The sequence below is a fragment of the Betta splendens genome, chromosome 11 (genome assembly GCF_900634795.4).
Source record: "Betta splendens chromosome 11, fBetSpl5.4, whole genome shotgun sequence".
Classification (NCBI taxonomy): Eukaryota; Metazoa; Chordata; class Actinopteri; order Anabantiformes; family Osphronemidae; genus Betta; species Betta splendens.
This window is the reverse complement of record NC_040891.2, coordinates 4,399,795-4,419,521: the sequence shown is the minus strand read 5'-3', so window position 1 is coordinate 4,419,521 and position 19,727 is coordinate 4,399,795. Positions and strand designations below refer to the sequence as shown.

The 19,727-nt window shown below is 39.9% G+C and overlaps 1 protein-coding gene across 3 annotated transcripts in view; it reads right to left on the bottom strand.

Moving 5' to 3' along the window:
* Positions 1-19,727, bottom strand: part of trappc9 (trafficking protein particle complex subunit 9) — a 103,373-nt gene that overhangs the window by 29,425 nt on the left and 54,221 nt on the right. For 2 of the 3 annotated variants that reach the window (XM_055512694.1, XM_055512695.1), the window contains 3 exons: positions 15,702-15,812; positions 6,870-7,022; positions 4,454-4,545 (listed from right to left, as the gene is read on the bottom strand). In XM_055512694.1, coding sequence (XP_055368669.1) covers positions 4,454-4,545; positions 6,870-7,022; positions 15,702-15,812 — 356 coding nt within the window. Of the gene's footprint in view, positions 1-4,453; positions 4,546-6,842; positions 7,023-15,701; positions 15,813-19,727 lie in introns of all 3 variants that reach the window. The other variant, XM_055512696.1, reaches the window with a different exon arrangement.

Below are 19,727 nucleotides of genomic sequence, written 5' to 3'. Positions count from 1 at the left end.
GCCCTCAATTTCCATTTAGTCGCCAACAGGGCCACCAGCAAAACACCCCGTGTTCTTCTGTTTTCTTTTATAGTTAGTTTTTAGAAAGTATGTGACTTGTGATGTGACTTCTTAGTTCACATTTCTCTCTCAGGCTCAGTATTTCTAATGATCACTAGCTCGACAGGACTCCAGCGTAAGCTGGCCCTCGACTGTTTGACAGCCCCATTTGTCAGACCTGCAGCAATTATTGCAATTGGGCTGCTGACAAAAGTTTGAGGGGAAATTATTCCGCGAGGCATCCTCTGTGTGTGTTGAACGGCCAACGCCTGTGACTGCTCTAAATGTCCATCTGTGTGTGAGCAGTACGGGAGGGAGGCGGCGCGAGCTGAGCCGCTTTAGACGCCAGTGAGCTCCTACAGCCCCACCCTTCCCTTTTCCATCTCGCTGCTAGGCTAAACATTTGTCTTTCCATTCATGGGTGAATTTGTATTACACGGAGATGGGTTGTTGGTGGTAGCCGGGTGGGGGAAGGGGAGTTGGACGGCAGGGGAAATAGGTTCAAAGTCCACATTAGACTTGCTGGTTTTTATCCTACTGCTTAGTTACAGCACTTAACCACCAGACAATGCTGAAAATCAAAGCTCGTCCAGTGTTGCCTTAATGCGGCTTCTAATTAATGCTGGTCATTAAAAAGTGTTTGATAATCCTTTTAATTGATCACATAATATTCATGAGCAAAGCAAATGTCAAGTCTTATTTATCCTAAGTTTATTAATCCTAACATTACGTAATGCTTTTAATGTTGCAATATTTTAACCAAGTAACTTTATATACACATCCAATTACTTGATTCTTGTACACAAAATAATTTGTTTGCAGCGACAACCCGCATCGACTGTGTCAAGTGACCATTTATTTAGTAGCACGCCATGGCACCATGATTTCCATGATGAGGTGCACAACTTTTCCTTTAATCAAACCGACGGCTGAGGATCTATAATCACTGCCGCTATTTACTGTACATAAAGCTAGGCTGCAGAATGAAAAAAGACATATCAGTTGTTTTGCCATCACAGAAAATGTGGAGGAAATTTGTCATCCTCAGCCAATAGAATTAGACTGATACAGGCCCTTGGAAGTACAAATAGCAATATCATAGAATGGAAGAGGAGACCTCTCCTGTCTATCTATCTTTGGTGACTCAACGGGCATCACTTGGGGATTCATGAGACTTCCAATTCAAAAATATTACCCCTTAGCAAAAATAATCTTTAATATTTGTTCAACAGACTGTATTCAGTAATTTTAAAAGGACCCTTCACAAAAACTATAGTATATTCCCATCTGTAACCCTCCCTGTCCACCCTGGGTTGGCTCACAGAAGGAAATGTTGCCTTTACAGTTTTTGGAAAAACAATAACATTTTGTCACAGATGATTAAATAGCCGGCCACAAACCTCCTGGAAAAAATAAATAAAAATAGCTGAGAATCTCCCAAGTGGCTCTGCTGACATTTACACAATTTGTAAAACTGTCAACAGTGCTTTGAAATCCACAGTCATCAGAAAAAGTTTTCGCTGGTGGATAATGTGATGGAGAAGTCTGCTGGGGCAGGAAATGAATGCGAAAAGCAAACAAACTCTGCAGCAAAACCTTTATGTCTACATGTAAAGCATGAGTTAATGTCTTTAGGAGGTTTTAAAACCTGGACCACTTGATAAGCATGAGGCTATTTTATTTTCTAAACCAACATAGCAACAATGGTTTTGAAAAATTTTAGCTCTTGTGAACCCAAAAAACAGGCAGAAAAGAAAATAATGCTCAAGTCGTTTACTGAACACAAAGAAGAGGCATCGCCTTCGTTTGTGTCTGTGTTTATGGTTAAACGGTGTCCAAGACTTACTGTTCCACATAACCATAAAAGTAAGTTGCTTTCATTCACGCCTGGCTTGGTGAATTACAGACCCTCCTCTCAACCTCAAAGCACAAACTTAGCTGAACAAAAAAAAATAAGCAGTCAATTTCACCACACAAGACGTTACACATCACTGCCGAGCCGTTGATGCGGCTGTGAAGTGTTTTCTCCCCGCAGGCGGAATCATCTAGTAATGGCCCCTGTTTGCTCGCCATTCAATAATAATAACAATAATAATAATGAGCTTTTAAACAAATACAAAGCCATAAAACAAATTCTGGCACTTTCCACACTCTACGTTATCAAATATTTATAGGTTTCTATGGTAGCAACTAAGTGAAGAGGTATCAAGTTTCTCATGCCACACAATTGGTTGAGCTCTGCCTGAGATGTCAGAGCCGCTCTCTCTCTCTTACATCCCTTGCCCGAGGCATAATATCTATAAATAAATATGTGGTGAGTTTTTCTTTAGTATATTTGTGAATCCATTTAGATACTGTACTAGTCAGTCCATGTTCCATGTTATATATAGGTCCACGAAGCATAATATTCTGTTTACTGATTATACTGTTAACATTATCTCTTGGTGAAGATTTGGAGATTGCATGATTACAAGCTAAATTAAAATTTCATTTAAAAGATGCTTGAATAAATCCACAGAATTTGTTTATTTATTATAGGGTGAAGTCTGGCAGATGGTTAAGCAAAAACTGCAGGATTTCCTGGATTAGATAAGAAATCATTACCAACAGCTTATCACACGAAACGTAACAGCTCATGACACTGTCCAGGTCAATCTTCATATAGTGCATCCTGCTTTTACACGTCAGCTATAACCCACTGCATTATGCATTCCATTTGCACAAGGAAATGAAATCTGTTAGAGACATTACGTTCTGCAAACACCTTAGAGCTTCACGACCAGGACAAATAAAGGAAGAGGTTTACATTGTTCCATAGGAGGGAAATTAAGGAGTCGCGGCAGTAACTGTCTCTTTTTAAAGACGACTCCTTGTCCTGCCATGTTCTTTCACGCTTCTACATTAATGAGAACAAAGGGGCACTTTTCAGTTGCACCACCTTTTCAGTAACATTCTTTGAGCAAAGAAAAGGAATTTATCTCTTACTTAGGACTAGAAAGTTTATTTGAAGAATTTGTCAAGGTTCCAACACCTGCTGGAGATAATTAGGACAAATTATCAAGCAGATCAGAATGAAAAATGTTAAAATAAGATCCAATCATCATTGGGTGTGCAAATGATTAAACTTGCTTCTACTCTGCGGGAGAAATATAAAAGTGGTTTATAGCCAAGGCTGCTAGAGGTGCAGAAAGTGAATAAAATGAAATAGTAATGATGATATCTTTAACTACATTATTAAAGGGGTATAAAGAGGGACACAGAGCTTCAACCATACAAATGATTCAGGTAGCAATAAAACACAACTTTAAGTGGAATTTTTAAACATTCTTTGAAGCATCTATCTACATTACATAGTAGTAGCTTTACATGTACGTGAAAGGGCTTACAAGACACTAACAGCTCGTGGTTGGACTAACAATTTTAAACACGAGGGAAATGCTTGAATTACACTCACAATTGAGCCTGTGATTGTCTTAACAGGCCTGATAAAGGCCTTTTAATGGGCTGCGGCAAATGATCTGGCTCATCACCTAGGTCTGCAAAGACTTAACCCGAAACTGCAACATTTCCATTATAGAAATGGGGATAGAAGGAAAACACCCACTGCAAATGTTTGCACAGACAATGCACACAGCATGTAAAATATTGGATTAAAGATGTTGTAAATGAACCTCTGTGAGCTGAACTAGGAATGGTTCCATGCTGAAAAGATATACAAGACCCTGAAGCATATGTCTTGACCCCTTCTGATATTGTAGATAGTTAAGAGATAGATATGTTTCCATGTCTGATTGGTCCTGCAGATTGCCTTTCCTCTGCACATGCAGGGCAGCCCCTGCTGACTGATCAAAAAGCTGGCAGGGCCCAAAGAGAGGCCAGGAATTTCAGAAAACAAACACCCACAGTAAATCAAAAGTGATTTCAGTGGATCATCACAGATGGTGCGACCAAAGAGTGCTCCTACAATTTCTGTGGTCCCCAGTGATTCACACGTTTTTCAAGCTGCTGTCCACATTCCTCCAAAATAGTATCTAGACCATAATGAATGCAAATAAAAAACATAGACTGAGACCAGTTCTGGAGGTGATACACTAACTGACAGGTAAGGAGACAGCTATATAACCACCTAGATAATCATAGTCACAAGACAATTTCTATTCATGGAAAATGTTATAAGAGGTCTAATCTCAAAGAGGGTGGAAGCTGAAATAAAATTTGCAAAACACAATCTCATTTCACTTACTTCATACTGCCCAGAAAATGTGAGATTCTGATCAAATAAAGATTTCATGCTAACAAATTTAGAAAACTTTAAATGGAGTTTACAAACTTCCAGTAATGACTGTGCTGTCGTGCGCGTGTCTGATCTCCGTTCATAAGCTCACTGTAGTTAGGCACACAGTCATGGACTTACCCCACTGCAAAGGAGCAAGTTGTAGATGTTCTAGGACCAGCTGGTTGAGGACTCCCTCTACACTGGCCTCTCCACGGCGCCGCAGGGACGGGTGGGAGTAGTTAAGGCCAACAGGAAGAAGACACTTATAACCACCACAAAGTAAGAAACACTTTAGCAATGAAAACATTTTTACATTATTCACGTTTACAACAGCCGGGTATTGGAGGGATAATGAGAGTGTATACTTTGCTACGTATACAATTATTTATTTACTGTAGCACACAGATATATGGAAATCAGAATTATATAGAAGTTTTGATTAGCTGTAAATGATTATTTGTCTTTTTTAAGCCAGGGAACACCATTAGACACCACTGTGACAGTCCTGTGTCATCTGCATAAAACTGAAATTCTGATAACGCTTTGTTATTGTTTGTTTATAAAACAAGAATTGTGACATATTTTGTGCATGGACTGTACCCACACCAGGAAACTATTGGCAGCGAGGGCCATCTATGTATAAAGGCTAGATTTGCCAGATAATATATGAATTTATGAAACTACCGATTATTAGACAGATGACATTTAGAATAATGGATGCAACTACGGTAGCTGCAGCAGAAGCACCAAAACTGTGTCTATTAACATTTTTGTTAATAATGTAATTTTTAATGTATTACATGTAATGTAATTATAATGACTCTAGTACAGCGACAGAAGGACCAAGACTTTCTGTGCCGAAAGGTGCTGCCTGTTGCATTTGACTCCGCATTATTCACTGATCATGGCACACACCACAACACCACAAACAATGTGAACAACAGTAGTGCTATGGCTTTAAGGCTTCAGTGAAACAGCTGGGCATCGACAGCACCTACAGAACGTCATTTTGCCACAGAAGAAGTGTCAAAAAAAGTGTGATGAAGTGATGATGGGCACACGGACTGCCCGACTTTCGTTAAACTGTACTAATGCCCACCTTCACAAAAGCATTGGATTCTGGGGTTGTCTGAGTGCCTCTCTGTGGAATCTGCATGTCTTACCCATACGACAGCAGCCCTGCAACCCTTATGCATCCATTGCCTGAACCACTTGCCTTCATATGTGGAACCTGGTGTCAGACAACTGACAGTCGACCATTTCAGGAATGAAGGTGGTGTCTCAGTACATCAAGGCCATAGCATTTACAGTACTGTAAGTACCAAGCCATCTTATATGTGTTTTACTTTTTGTCTCTGTGCCACAAGGCCATTTAAACTATGTGACCTTGACCTTATTTAGAATAAAAGGCTTCTGAAACTGTCAATAGCATTGATTTTCTGTAATAATATTTTGCAATTACTATGTAAAAATAGTATGTATATTTCTAATTCCTTCCTTTTTCATATACTGTCATTAACTATTGGTATTTTTTTTTCATTCACAACGAGCGACTCTAATAATATAATTAAGTGTAAACACATGTACTAAATAAAGTTTAGTGTGGTACAAAAATTTGCATACGTCTGTGTTTACCTATTTTCTTGCACCAAATGTCTTTCACCTCCACCTGCTTTCAGGAGTTGGCTAATATTCTAAAAAAAAAGACAACCTTAATCTCATGAACTGCATCAGACTATTTTTGATTCAGTCTTGAGACCCATTGGATTAATTTATCTGTGAGAAATTAAGGCGCCTTGGAAGGAACGACAGCCACATTCAGCTACAGTGTATCATATACAGTATATTCATAGTTATCGAGCATCACACTCAGCAGGACATTTCATAAGCTAGCAAGCTTGTAATTTTCTTGCCAGAAAAATTGCATTACACGTCACAATTTTCCCTGCCAACAATAAAACAGAGCAAAAATCCTTAATAATGCACAAAGACACACAGTATTTGCATTCGGGGGTCGGGGAGAGGAGTGTGACAGAAACCCAAGAATCACGTTCATCTGTGTACAACCAATGAAGATGTGCATGTAAAGCACCTTAAACATAAAAATCATTAAACAGCTAGGGCCACGACAGAATGTTGACACATCATGCAAACAAGAACACAGAGGAACATCTTATAGAGTATGATGCACATATGTGCGGAATTACACGCCTTCATACAACAAAACTCGGAAATCACCTCGTAGTTTCAGAGTGGCAAGTAATTCACCATATGCCTGACCATCTGTCAGTGCAGGCGAACCAACTCTGCGTTGGCCACAGGGCCTCCAGATGTGGGATACAGATGTCTGTATCACTGATCTGATTCACAGGAACATACACTATTCTGTATGAAACACGGACTAAATCTGCTCACTTGAAAACATACCAAGGGCACTCTCATTTCAAAAGAAACCGTACGCATTTATCTACCGTCTTTCCAGCAAGGCTCAAGTGCGTTTGCGTTCTTACATATAGTGACGCTGTACCTTAACGATACCCACTACAAGGATATGATGCTCCAACATATGCCCAGCTTGCTGTTGATCTGGCAGCCCTGGGCATGCTGCCGCTCCTCCTCTAGCTGTTTGGGGTTAGCAAAGCGGGCTGTCTCTTGATCCGGCTGTGGCAGACTATCGAAGTCGAACTTATCGACCTGGATGGCCATCCTGCAAAACAAGAAAAGAAAGGCATTTAGAAGGTTTTAAAGATCAGCTTTGATAACAGCTCATGTCATTGCTATATGAATATTTTAAAGTAGACTAATAGAGGTTTGCAAGACTAGGGTTGATGAGATTCCCTTTGAATTGTCGACCAGGACAAACATCAAGGTAATAGCAATATGTATATAGGCAATATGGACAAACCTTGAACTACCAGTAAACCTCATTATTAATGTAACAGCAGATCTAATTCAAAAATAAATTAAAGATAAATGTAGCACTCATGCTAAGGCCGACTTAATAACAAAACTATGTTTAACTAAGACAAATAACGGACACATTTTCATGTTCATCATTTATTTACTGGCTATTTGATGCCGAGCAAGGATGATTATTTTATCTTGTATACTGTAACCTAATCTGAAAAACACCTTCAGGTCCAAGCTTTTCCCTCTCAATTTAGGATCTCTCCAATTTATTCAATACCAAAATCCAGAGTGTCCGTTGCCTAAGGTTATATTAACTGTCACGTACAGTGTGTAGGTGAAACAAACAAAACTGTGGCTCCACCGTAGCTCATTAAAGTGAACCCTAGTTCAACTCTAATTACTCCCATAGCATTCAAGTCCTTCACTTAGCGATGCAACATCAATTGGAAATATCCTCAGACCATACAAATAAATCTCTCTCAAGACAGAAGAGACTGTGTAATGCAGCATCCAGTCTAACAACTGCTTTTCCGCCTGTAAAATGTATAATGTTGTAAGATACCATTGCCAATCTGGAGAAGCATGAATGCCTCGTACATAAAAAAGGAAGAGAGGTGCGAATGGCTCTGTACTATCACTTGGTGAACAACCAAATGTGAACAAATGCGTGGCATTTTTAAAAATTATATCTTATACCTCTTTCTGGTTTGAAAAGCAGCCTTGACAAATAACAGCTCTGACTCCTGCTAATCATTTTTACAGTAAATGCACTGAAAAGCTGGTGACATATGTGCTTCTTATTCCACCTTTTAGCAAAAGTATAGTGGATCCATGTGCTCATGGGTAATTTTCGGATTTCAACTCGGAGGATGGGGAATCATTCACTCAATGAGTAGAGATTAGTGCAAACACTGTGGATTTGTCATGTTTTCTCAAACTGTTATTCTTTGAAATGGCAATGACATGATTACAAATTATATGAACATAGTTTTAAGGCGGAGTGTGAGTTCTTCCCTGTGTTACTTTGAATTTCCTAATAACTAACTAATGAAACTAAGTTTCATTACAGGTGACCCATGTCTTCTACTTCTCACTCACCTGCCTTATGTAAATAATAATGTAAATCCCTAATAAATTTACACCACAACAACAAATTACTCTTTGAGCCCAGACATGCGCTTAGAGTAGATCAAAGAGAGCTAGAGTAAAAAAAAAAGCCAATTCAATTATCATTTCACAGCCAGTAAAAGAAAGCAGAACACAAATTAAACTCCAATTAAGACTTCAAAACAAAGACGAAAGGAAAGCTCCAGCTCTTGCTGAACCACACTCAAACACATTTATCTTTGATGATTAGTACTGCAGCCGTGGACTTGTCACCAAGTAAATCCCCATCTTCAATGAGTCTCTCCTGTCATTTACTCCACTTCAAAAGCACACATTATACACATAGTCTAAAAATACCACACTGCTATGATGCAAAGGGGCTATAAATGGGGAGACACAGCCTGGGAAGGTCTGGCACTGGTTTCCTTTGGACAGGTAATTACTGGGAGCCAGAAGGACACATTTAAATTGACACTTCACATAACTGGAAGAAAAAAAAAAAAAATATATATATATATATATATATATATATATATATATATATATATATATATATATATATATATATATATATATATAATCCACACAAAAACACAAAAGAAGCCAATTGTTATGTTTATTCAACACAAGCCAGACTAGAATTACCTACAGTTACAGTAAATCAGCATCTGTTTATGCTACATATAAAATCCAACCTACGCTTCATAGGATAGGGCGCTAGAGGCTGAAGCAGTCCTACTGGTACAGAGCTAGCACTGAGCTACTTGTGTTTTAAAACTAGACCAGCATGGTGCAACAGTGATTTAAACTGTTAAAGGCATTTACAGTACATAGATCACCTATGAAAGATGTTCGTCCCTTCAGCTTCCCAGACACCAAGGCAGGGCAGAAACAACTCCTAGTGTCTTCTGGGTTCATTGATTTGAATGTGGAGTCGTTCGAGGATTAGACCATATCTAGAGACTAATCTAACCTTTTATGAGGCTTTTAATAACAACCTGTGTGCTGAGCTGGGGCCAGCTGGAACATCTATGGACCTCATCTCCAGTCCATTTCACCTTGCCTCACTCGGTGACATCAGCCAGCTTGGCCTTTATTGTGCTTGGCTGACAAAAACGCAGCGAGGATAGATCCTGGATTTGATAAATGCTTACTACTCTGTAAATCAGTCATCAAATCAATTTTACAAGAATTGTGTCCATGCATAAAGATACAAAGGTCTGTTTTCTTGTCAGCATGTGTCAGTTATCAGGATTTTTTCTTCTGCCCCAACACCATTTTGAGCTTCTAGGGGTGTTTTCTTTTAATACCCTGCGTCTGTTTGGTATTTCTATGACTAACAATGAGGCTGATTATCAGTGGGAATAGAGGTAAAGCAGAGGTGTGGTAGAGAATCTGTGCTGCTTGCAGCAATTTAAAAGAATATATGATGAGGTACTATACAGTAGTGTTCTGTTCTTTTTTTCATAGCAGCGAACGTGTGTGATCCTACAGTACATCAAGATAATGCATAATGCATTTTCTTGGCCCTTTTCCCTAACACTCGCAGCTGAAGACACAAGTCTAACCCTTACTCTAATGCTAACTCAACCAAAAACTAAAACAACATCTTAACCATCAAACAGTCATTCAGGTCGCTTAAGGAATAGCCAGGAAGTATTCACTTACAAAAAAAAAAGTCCTTACTTAGATAAAAAACATACTGTCTTTGGTGGTGGTGGTGGGAAAACAAACTTTTACAGTAGCATAACAAATGAAGGAAAGTCACAGTTACTCTATACATGTGGAGGTACAAGCAGGTGACTATGTTATAAAATATACTTTATTCAATTTCTTCCAAAAACTATCACCTAATATCACGCCGTCCACTGTGTGTGACTTCTGACACTGTACTGCTAATTACCGCCATCCTGCCATAAGCTGTGGCAGCGAAGGTGTTTTTAATGGCTGTAATAACGCCGGCTTAGGACGGGCCGGTCACATGGAAACGACCCTCTTCTAATTAAATGCTGTATTGCTTTAGACCGGAGGTACACGATAACCACGCTGAAGACACACAGGGTCACTTCCATTTGACCACTGCAGAGCCTTAACTCGTTCCAAATGTGACTTCTATGAAGTCAACTAGAGACAAAAACAACAGTTGTACCAATTCAAAATTCATGCAACAGTATAAAAAATCATATTCTAAAGATGATAATGGGGACAATGCTAATGTTTTATATATTTCTTTAAGAGGTCCCCAGTCATTATAACCTATACAACAACAGAATTCAGGTATTTGATGTTGTACTTATGTCGTCTCTAGTGTGGGACTGTAACCATGTTGTGAGCATTGTGTGCAATTATATGCAAAACAAGCCTGCTACGAAAACAACAATTCATTTTGCAAGCACCACTTTATCAGAGCCCTTTTGCATCTCTTCTTTAACAGCCAGCGATTGTGTTATGTCACCAGGGAGAAGCTGAGAGCAACGAACGTACTGAAAGCGTGCGTGTCTGTTTTCACAAAGAGGGCTATTTTTAGCTCACGTGCAAAGGCTTAAGGGCGGAGGATCCACAGAGGCCCGTGCAGAGGCAGGCGTGAGCAACAGTCTATTTTTAGACTGCGGCTGACTCTGAGTAACCCTTTATTTGCAGCAGCTGCAGAGGCAGCGGCGCCGCGCTCGTCCACATCTCGCTCAACGTGATGAGGTGAGATAAAAACACCAAAAACAAATCCTTCCCTGCGATTACTGGGTGAGAATAGGAATTGAAATATTCTTCTTTGTGAACAATTGTCTTCTACGCTGGCTGTGATCAGCTTCCTCTTTATAAATTTCATGCAAATTACTAACAGTATCCAAACACAACTGTGTGTAAAACAGATGACTACAGCAGCTTTTGGGAGGGGGGATATTAATGATGTAGCACCCTCTCAACCAACATATTTCTGTTCATCAACAGGTCTAAAATTGTATTATAAAAAAAAAAACACCTCCAAGCATTGACAGAAATGACAACGGTGTGAAGCTAAATCCCCAAGAGTGGTGATAAAAAACTGCTTTGATTTCTATATTTGTGAAAAAAAGCCAGCACTCAGCTGGGACAACTGACCTCAGATGTATTATGTGCTCCACTGGCTTTAAAGTAACACAAGAAGGGGGACAGGTGGTCTCTATGGAAACGGGCTTTGTTTAAGAAGCTCATGTAATGAGGTGTGTTTGCCCTTCTGCCGAAAGGCACGGCGCAGGGGTAGAAGACACGGCGAGCGCGGAGAAAGTGCAGTGAACGAGACGTTTTGGCTCCGCCGCAGGGGGTAGAGCTGAGCTGGCTCTGCACAGGCAATGATGCAGGCCACAAGCAGCTAGTTAGTGCCTGGACGCTGATGGTGTGAGCTAAACCCGCAAATGCCTGTTTAAACCCTCCTGGGAAGCACAGCTGTGGTGTTGATGCAGAGGGGGGTGGGGCAAGATGAAGTGTGAATTTATTAAACACAACATTGTGTTTAGTAATATATAAGTAACTTCATAGTTACAGTAGATGCCTGCAAATAGATTGAGTTCACCTTTTTCTTATTCAGTCTGAAAAGCATTATAGCAACAAAGCCAAAGCCATGTAAAATAAAAAAATAAAGGAATAATAATGCCTTAAACAAATATAGGATCAGAGTAACAGATGATAGTGATATCCAATGCAGGCCTATTGCTGTGCTTCATCAAACTTCAAGTAGACGTACACATCCTGTACATGCTGTCCTCTCTTTGTTCTGCCCGGCTCAAAGCAATCCTGGAAACCCTAAAGTGTGTGCATCACTCTGGTGCAAAGGAGGTTTTTGAAGACCACGTCAGGTTCATAAACATCAAAGTAACCATTCACATTCTGAGGGGCTTCACTTTTTTTTTTTTTTGGGCACCATTAAAGGACGCCATCGAGGGGATAAATACCTCGTCCGTGAATGATGCGAGCAGATGAAAGCAGCACCGTTACGCAGCTCTCCCCCTCTACATGTGTCACCTTCACAGATGAAGAACACACAGTCCAGAAACTATACTTACTGCTCAAACAAAAACAAAGAGCAGTTTTGTTTTCCTGCAGCAGAAACATGGAACCCGCTGCCTCTCCCTTCACTCAGGTACACAATTCTAGAAACTAACAACACAATGGCTGAAGTTGCTGCGTTCCACTGCACGTCCGACAGCCTTTTCTCACATTTCTATGGGCGCTGCCCTATAAAAGTTCAGTGAAAACAATTAAAAATCATCTTCTGTAGCACAAAACGATGGATGATAGACAGAGTCATTTTTGCTGGTGTCAGATTGAAGCCTTAGCTTCACCAGTCCTGGATGAAGACTCTAGAAAACATCTTGCTGCTGACACCTCATTCATCACAGAACAAGCAAGAAATATAAAATGAAGGGGACATCTGATGTTGAGAGAGGATGAGCTGGAGAGACGCGCGCAATATGGTTCAGCAGATGGAGATGTACGGGTCCGTGGCCGCGTTCCTCTCTGTATGCAAAATCACACTCCACTCTCAACAACGCGTGCGTGCGTTGGGCGCGAGTCAAAAGAGATGATCAGCTTGTTGCCAGAGCCGAGCCGGGGACGCGCAAAGATTTTGTACGCCGTGAAAAGAATCAATATTCAGGATCTGAGCTAATCTTCTGATAGCGAGTTTACTAAATGTGTCTGTCAGGCTTCAAGAAAAACCTTCACGAGATGGACGAGCTGATTGGTGAAGTCACCGAAACGATAGTGTCTACGGGGAATGTCACTCAAAGGGGGGAAAAGACAGGCAAGTCTATATATACACATCAGCAGCTGTTTCTGGACTTGACATTATTTGCCTCAAAGGTGCACGGTGTCACAATACATCAGATTTTAGACAAGCTAAATTTTTTAATCAGTTACACAGGATAATATCATGGCATAATAAATTCTGTGCATAATAAATTCTGACATTTATCAAAGTTCCTGTTTAAGAGTAAGTGGGTTATATTAAATTATATATACTGTATAGTGCATAAGATAAGGTTAAAGAGGACCATGGAATTTATACAAAGGCTTCCATAAGTTAATATTAAACACTGAAGTAATTAATGTGGACTGTAAAACTTCTGTCTGTAGTAGAAATATAAGTACATGAAAGCTACAGTACTACAATAATTATTAGTTATTTCCCACTGGTGTCCTTTAATACATTTTTATGAATTGGTTTGAATGTTTTTTTTAACTACATTTGTTTTTGCTCAAATGCTCAGAAAATTTTATAAATAAAATTTTAAAAAACTGTCCACAAATACATAACATACTACATATGCAAAAGAAATGCTTCCTGTCTTTGGAGAAAGATCACAACATTACAGTAAGGTTTATTTGCAACACAACTGTTTTCCCTTGTAAACATTTAAAAATCAATACTGTATGTTAACACAAAATATAAAGGTCAAACGTTATTCATTGTTTAACAGCTGTAACAGGGGCAACAACAACAAAAAATGGTAAAGTTTGGAACATTCCACATGTGAATAAGATACGAATTATGATCATCATCGTAACGTGGTATAAAAGGAGCATCTCTAATTATCCGAGTTGTTCACCACGTTCAACACAAGAAAAACATTTGAAAAGAAAGGAATGAAAACAATTAAATTGTTTGATGCAAGCAACAATGGGAATAAGTACCACCTTCAACAATTAAGGTGGAACCTATTCATCACCTGTGTTGTTAGTTAACCGTGGCCCAGCCCATTAGAAACATGTTGCAGGCATGAAATAAAAATATTTGTCAAATTCTAAACCAATAATGCCTGATTAAACAGCTTGTCAATGTCAGCTTGAACAATGTTCAGGTTTCACTGGAAGTGAGGTTTGTAAAAGAAATGCACTAAAAACTCCACCTTTGTTCAATGAAGAAGCACAGTATAAAAGCAGTGGAGCGGAAAAAGGTCATTAAGCTGTGATTCCACTGTGGCTGTGACACGACTCTGTAAATCAAAGACTGTCCTGGCAGTACAGTGTGTAAAGCTGGGGAAAACTGAAATAACTGCCAAACAGCATATCATAGGAACACAAGCAGTGATGTGGGAGGACAAAACTCAAAACATGACCTTAATATACTGAGCCTATTGAAGCTAAGGAGGAAGTGTTGATAACAACAAAGTTTACCGCCTCCCGTAGCTGAATTAAACTATCCCTTTAGTAAGTTACTGTATAATATACTGTAATATAATGACCCTTAAAACACTATGGTAAAAATAAAAATACAAATGCAGCTTTTCTGAATCTCTTACAGTCGGTACAGTATAATGCTGATAAGCTCGTTGATCTTGTTTCTACACAAGGAAATATTATTTGGAGTGAGCTCAGTGACGAGCTGTTTGGCTGAAGCCGAAAAGATCACTTTCCACCCCCTAATTCCCCTCAATAATAAGATCCCACCCCTGTGAAGAAAGGCATGTGATTCACCAAGAGTGTACGTCTACTTGTGGCCAAGGATGCACTGGAGAGACGGCAATGACATGAATACTAATCTGCCAATTTCCAGTGAAACAACACGCGGAGTGGGGAGAGAGAGGCACAATCTAGGCGTCGTGATGAGAATGCGATTATGTACGTGCACGTGTGGAGGTATGTCTGAGTCTCAAGGCAAAGAGAAGAGCATGAGAGACGCTTTATGGAGATAATTTTGCACCAAAACACAAAGTCAGGTCAACCCCTCTGACAGAGGAAAAACTCCAAAAAGCATTTACCTGTTCACATACTGTATAATTAAAACTTAGTGAATTAGCAGCTTCTATAATAAACATCGGCTGCACTTCTCAGTGTCAAACTGTACCACACACGCTGACCTGCAGGTGGCACTCACAGCTACTATGCGTAGCCTAATCCTCTATTTTGTAGATGAATGGACTTTCACGCCAGTGAAGCGAGTTCGATCTGAACACCAGATTAAGGTGTAATGTGTTTGCAGCCGATAAAATCAGCAATTAGAAAACATCAAGACTCATTTTTATGTGAATATAACAGACTTTTAGTACTGAGCAGCAGTACACCCCCCATTGAAGACCACTGGATTCAAATATTAACGGGCAGGTGAGATCGTGCTCACGTTGGCTGCAGCAGCACAACTATAGTCCTGCCCATTATTTACAGCGTCCTCATTGATATCCCCAAACTGAGCCGCTACTTCATTAGCTATTTGTGATTATTATTGTACCCAGTGCTCCAAGAGACATAGACATACGGTTAAGGTCAACAGTCAACTGGCCCGTTGGTGTGAGCGGTTGACTGAGTCTGTGATGTGTGACCTTCTCCTGCCAAATGACAGCTGCAGCCCTAAACTGGTTACGGTAATGGATTGGCACATGGTATGGATTCAACTTACCTCTGGCACTCGCTGGCATGGAGAACCAAGTCCTGGTTGTTCTTGGCACTGACAGTGAGCTCATGCTCGGTTGGGTTGAAGATGTCAAGGAGGAGGTGACACTGGCGGGTGCTGTGGAAAGACGAGCGCACGTGAGCCGACTGCAGAAAACAAAAGTGTATGTCAAAGCTCCAATTTGGAGGTGTACAGCAAAACGATGCCTTTTCTCGTCCACAGCCTTATGCTGACACTTACGCAGCATATCTGAGCCTCTCAGTTCAAATACAGACTTCTTTACACAATATACACCCAAGTCTGTCCTACAGGCCTCTGTTTTCTTATCTGTCTGTCCATATAACCTATGCATAATGGTTTGTTTATGTCTATGGGAGTTTATACTTTATGCATGCGGTTACAATTACTTTCTAAAAATACACAGCCATGCACACTGAATGCAAGAGATGAAGAGAAGACACAGCGTGAAGTACTCATCAATCCTTGTCATAACATCAAAGGTGGCAGCGCTTTCATCAGGCCCAAAGGCCTGGCTGGAGCAGGCCGCCTCCACATCATCCCAGGCCTGCTTTTCTCATGCAGATCATAAGAGGGCCAATTTGTGATTTAGATCAAGACAGGAGAGATGACGCTCGGCTTTCAAAGAGTTAATTTGAACCCCCCAACTAGGTGTTTTTGTTCCCGTTAAGGAGAGATGAAAGTAATGGATACAGTAGCTCAGAGCAGAGACAGAACACTCTGTCCACTGCAGCCACTGCACTGTTACGGTTATGTCTCTACTGATGTACAAGATCGGTGTGCGTTATAAGTACTGTACTGTATATATAGTGCCAGTTGTGTACATGGACAGACTCTATCAGACTGGATGGAAGGTTGTGAGTCTAAAAAACAGTCACTAGGAGATCCAAGCTCAGCAATACAATATTATAATACAAAACAATTTAACATACTACACACAAAGTGTAAAATACTCTTGTGGTAATTTGGAACTTTGGTTTGTAGCTGTCCTACTAAAGTATTATATTGGAAATAGTTTATTATTTCAAGTAATATATAAGAAATGAAACTCAGAATAAATTGATTTAAAGACCTACCAGCAGTAGATCAGGAGAAATTAAGTCAAATTAAGCTAATAAGGGTGAAGACAGTCAGGCAATAAATATTTTAAAAAGAAACATTAGATAAAATACATTAAAAGTCTAGTACTCTAGTAAACTGTATTTAATTAAACTGTACTTTTTTAGGTAATCTACAACTATAAGAATTTAATATTTGTATTGAGTATACTTCAGATAAGACATGATGATGAAGATAGATTGATGAAGATTTAAACGAAGCATTGGAAATACTGACACTTCTTAGCTAAAGCAATGTTATCACACCTACTGTTAAAATAATAATAGAGAATGTGGTCGGTGCAAGTGGGAGTTTGGATGTGTGGACAGATCATTAGTGCAAAATTGCAAAATTTGCTTTCTCTGTAACACTTTGGTCCCACAAACAACAAGCAATCGTCTCTGAATCAACGGCTCAATCTCCTACTCATAAATAGCCCACAGTCTGAGTGGATGGTGTAATTAGTGACTATAAACCCAAATGTATGGGTCAAGTTGGTTTTGCCTTCTATAAATAACCCAAAACAGCCCAAAACAAGGTGAAGGCTGAAATTAAGAATATGGTGAGGTTGAAAGTTAATATTAGTAAAAACATTTCCACTCAAAAGAAATGCTTTTAATAAGTGGAGATGGAATAAATGATTGTATGGCTAAAATAACAGCTTATGCAATAAATCCAGTAACCAAAGGGACATATTGCATCCTCTAAAAGCAATTACAACATGTAGAATTACAGATATGAAAAGCTATCCGATGATAAATTAAACGTTGTGTATCTTTCCTCCAGGTGGCATTAAGCTCCTCTCCCAGCTAGCGCCATGCCTTTTTAATCTCAGGGTTAATGGAGGCTTAGGTTGAGCTAGCCCAAGTACCTAATAAACTACTAGGGCAATTAAAAGAGCGTATTTTTGAGGTCTACCCGTGTTACTTTAATTGTCTCTGTGTCTTTGTTGATGGATGTGATTAACAAGCTGATTGGGGCTGGGGACGGATTTATAGACCAGGGCGATGGGCTGAGGTGATCAATCAGACCACCCGGTTCAGAAACACCAGCTCACCGCTCATGTGCTAAGTACCTCACATGAACTGAGAGAAACAGAACCCATTGTAGTGATTTGGCTGTGCTCACTACTTTTAGCGATGGACAACTTCCAGTTACTGGAGACAGACAGAGACAGAAGATTTAGGTAGAGGGCCACAAGATAGTAAACGCTAGTAAAAGCTTATTGAACCAGGAAAAAAAAAAAAACATACCCTTGTCTTGTAATTTAATTTAACAATGCCTAAAGTGAGTGCATACTGCACGTCCTGCTGATAAATTAATTTATGTATCCACAGGCGTTGTCAACGTGCATGTGTGTCAGAGATCACTTTAATGATACAACTACCATGATATGCAAAGTAATCATTAATTCTGAGGAGACAGACGACCTTTACTACAACTGCTTGTATGCCATGAGGAAAAAAACAACTTAATGAATGTCACTGTTTATTTATGAGAACTGCACCACACTAACAAATGAACCATGAGGTCAGCATTCTGCAAATACGGATATGAAGAGGACTTTGTTGGAGTGGAGCAACTCTCCAAACCTGGTGCCAAGCGTTTTTACAGTACTGCAAGCAGCATAGTCAGGAAGTCTGCATTGCTTTGATCCACCAAAGTGGGTTGTGACACTGACTGGACACTGGTTGGGAGGCCAGCATGCACCATGGGAGGATCAATAGAGCTCAGACTACACCCTGTTCAGTTCTGCAAATCTGCGATCGATACAGTAAGTGCTGACGCTGCAGCTTAGTCCAGTGACAAAAACATGACACGTTCCTTGAACGCTAAATGTAATGGTCTTAATTAGAATGACTGGGTTTAGGCTCCTGCCTGTGATGAGCTATTTTTAGATCCAGAAGTCAAGGGACAGTTGGCAGCTTTTAAAAGGTGCACAGTGGCCACTGGAGTAAAATCTGCTGAAGATAAAGCTGGCAAGTACAATTGGAGGTTCAGTTCGTGCAGTTCTCTCCAGGGCAACACAGTGTTTGTGTAAATGGGATGTTAACAGTTCCCTGTGAAATAAAGATCAGCGAGTATTTCACATGTCCCGGCTCTCAGTCATTTCACATGTCTGTCACCTTGCCCGTGGTCTAACCCAGAAAAATGATTCTCTGCAGCACCAAAGGAGATGGTCATTGACCTGTTACTTAAATATGTCACGTTAAAAGGTTAAAGCGGACACCAACAACACTGACATCTACAATAGAGGGGTAATTATCTGTGAATATAGCATACTGTCTTTTTTAAATATTTGGCTTTGTAAATAGCTAAATCTCATCGGGATAAGAAAGGGAAAATACAATACAATACATACTATATACAAAGGACATACAGTATAGAATACAAACGCAAGAGCATGAGAAAGTGGATGTGTGGTAAAAGAGTAAGAACAGTGAAAAGCATTGAAAGAGATGGCGAAAACAAAGGTAATGAGAAACAGTAAAGTAAATGTAAATGCTGGTTATTGAAGAGCACACTGCACTAAAACCAGCGTGATTTAATATAAACAGCACACATCCTTCTCAGAGCTACAGCCTACTGTAACTGGCCACTAGTGGTCTAGTGGAAACAGTTTTACAGACAAAATGGGAGAAAGAGAGAGGAACAAGAGCGAGAGAGAGAAAAGGAAACAGCACCGCTGAGGCAGACAGAAGAACAGAGTGGGACACGCAGCTCCGTGGTTCTGATACCTTCTTTACCCAAATCACTTTTATTTACCTGTACAGCAAAAGGCAGTAAAGTATCTCTGACTAAATAAATAGTGAAGTAATATGTGACTAAATATATACAGTATAGAAGCATATTTCATAGGAGCACAGACTGGGTTGACAGGGCCATTCAGAACAATCTGGAGCAAACACTGGCAGA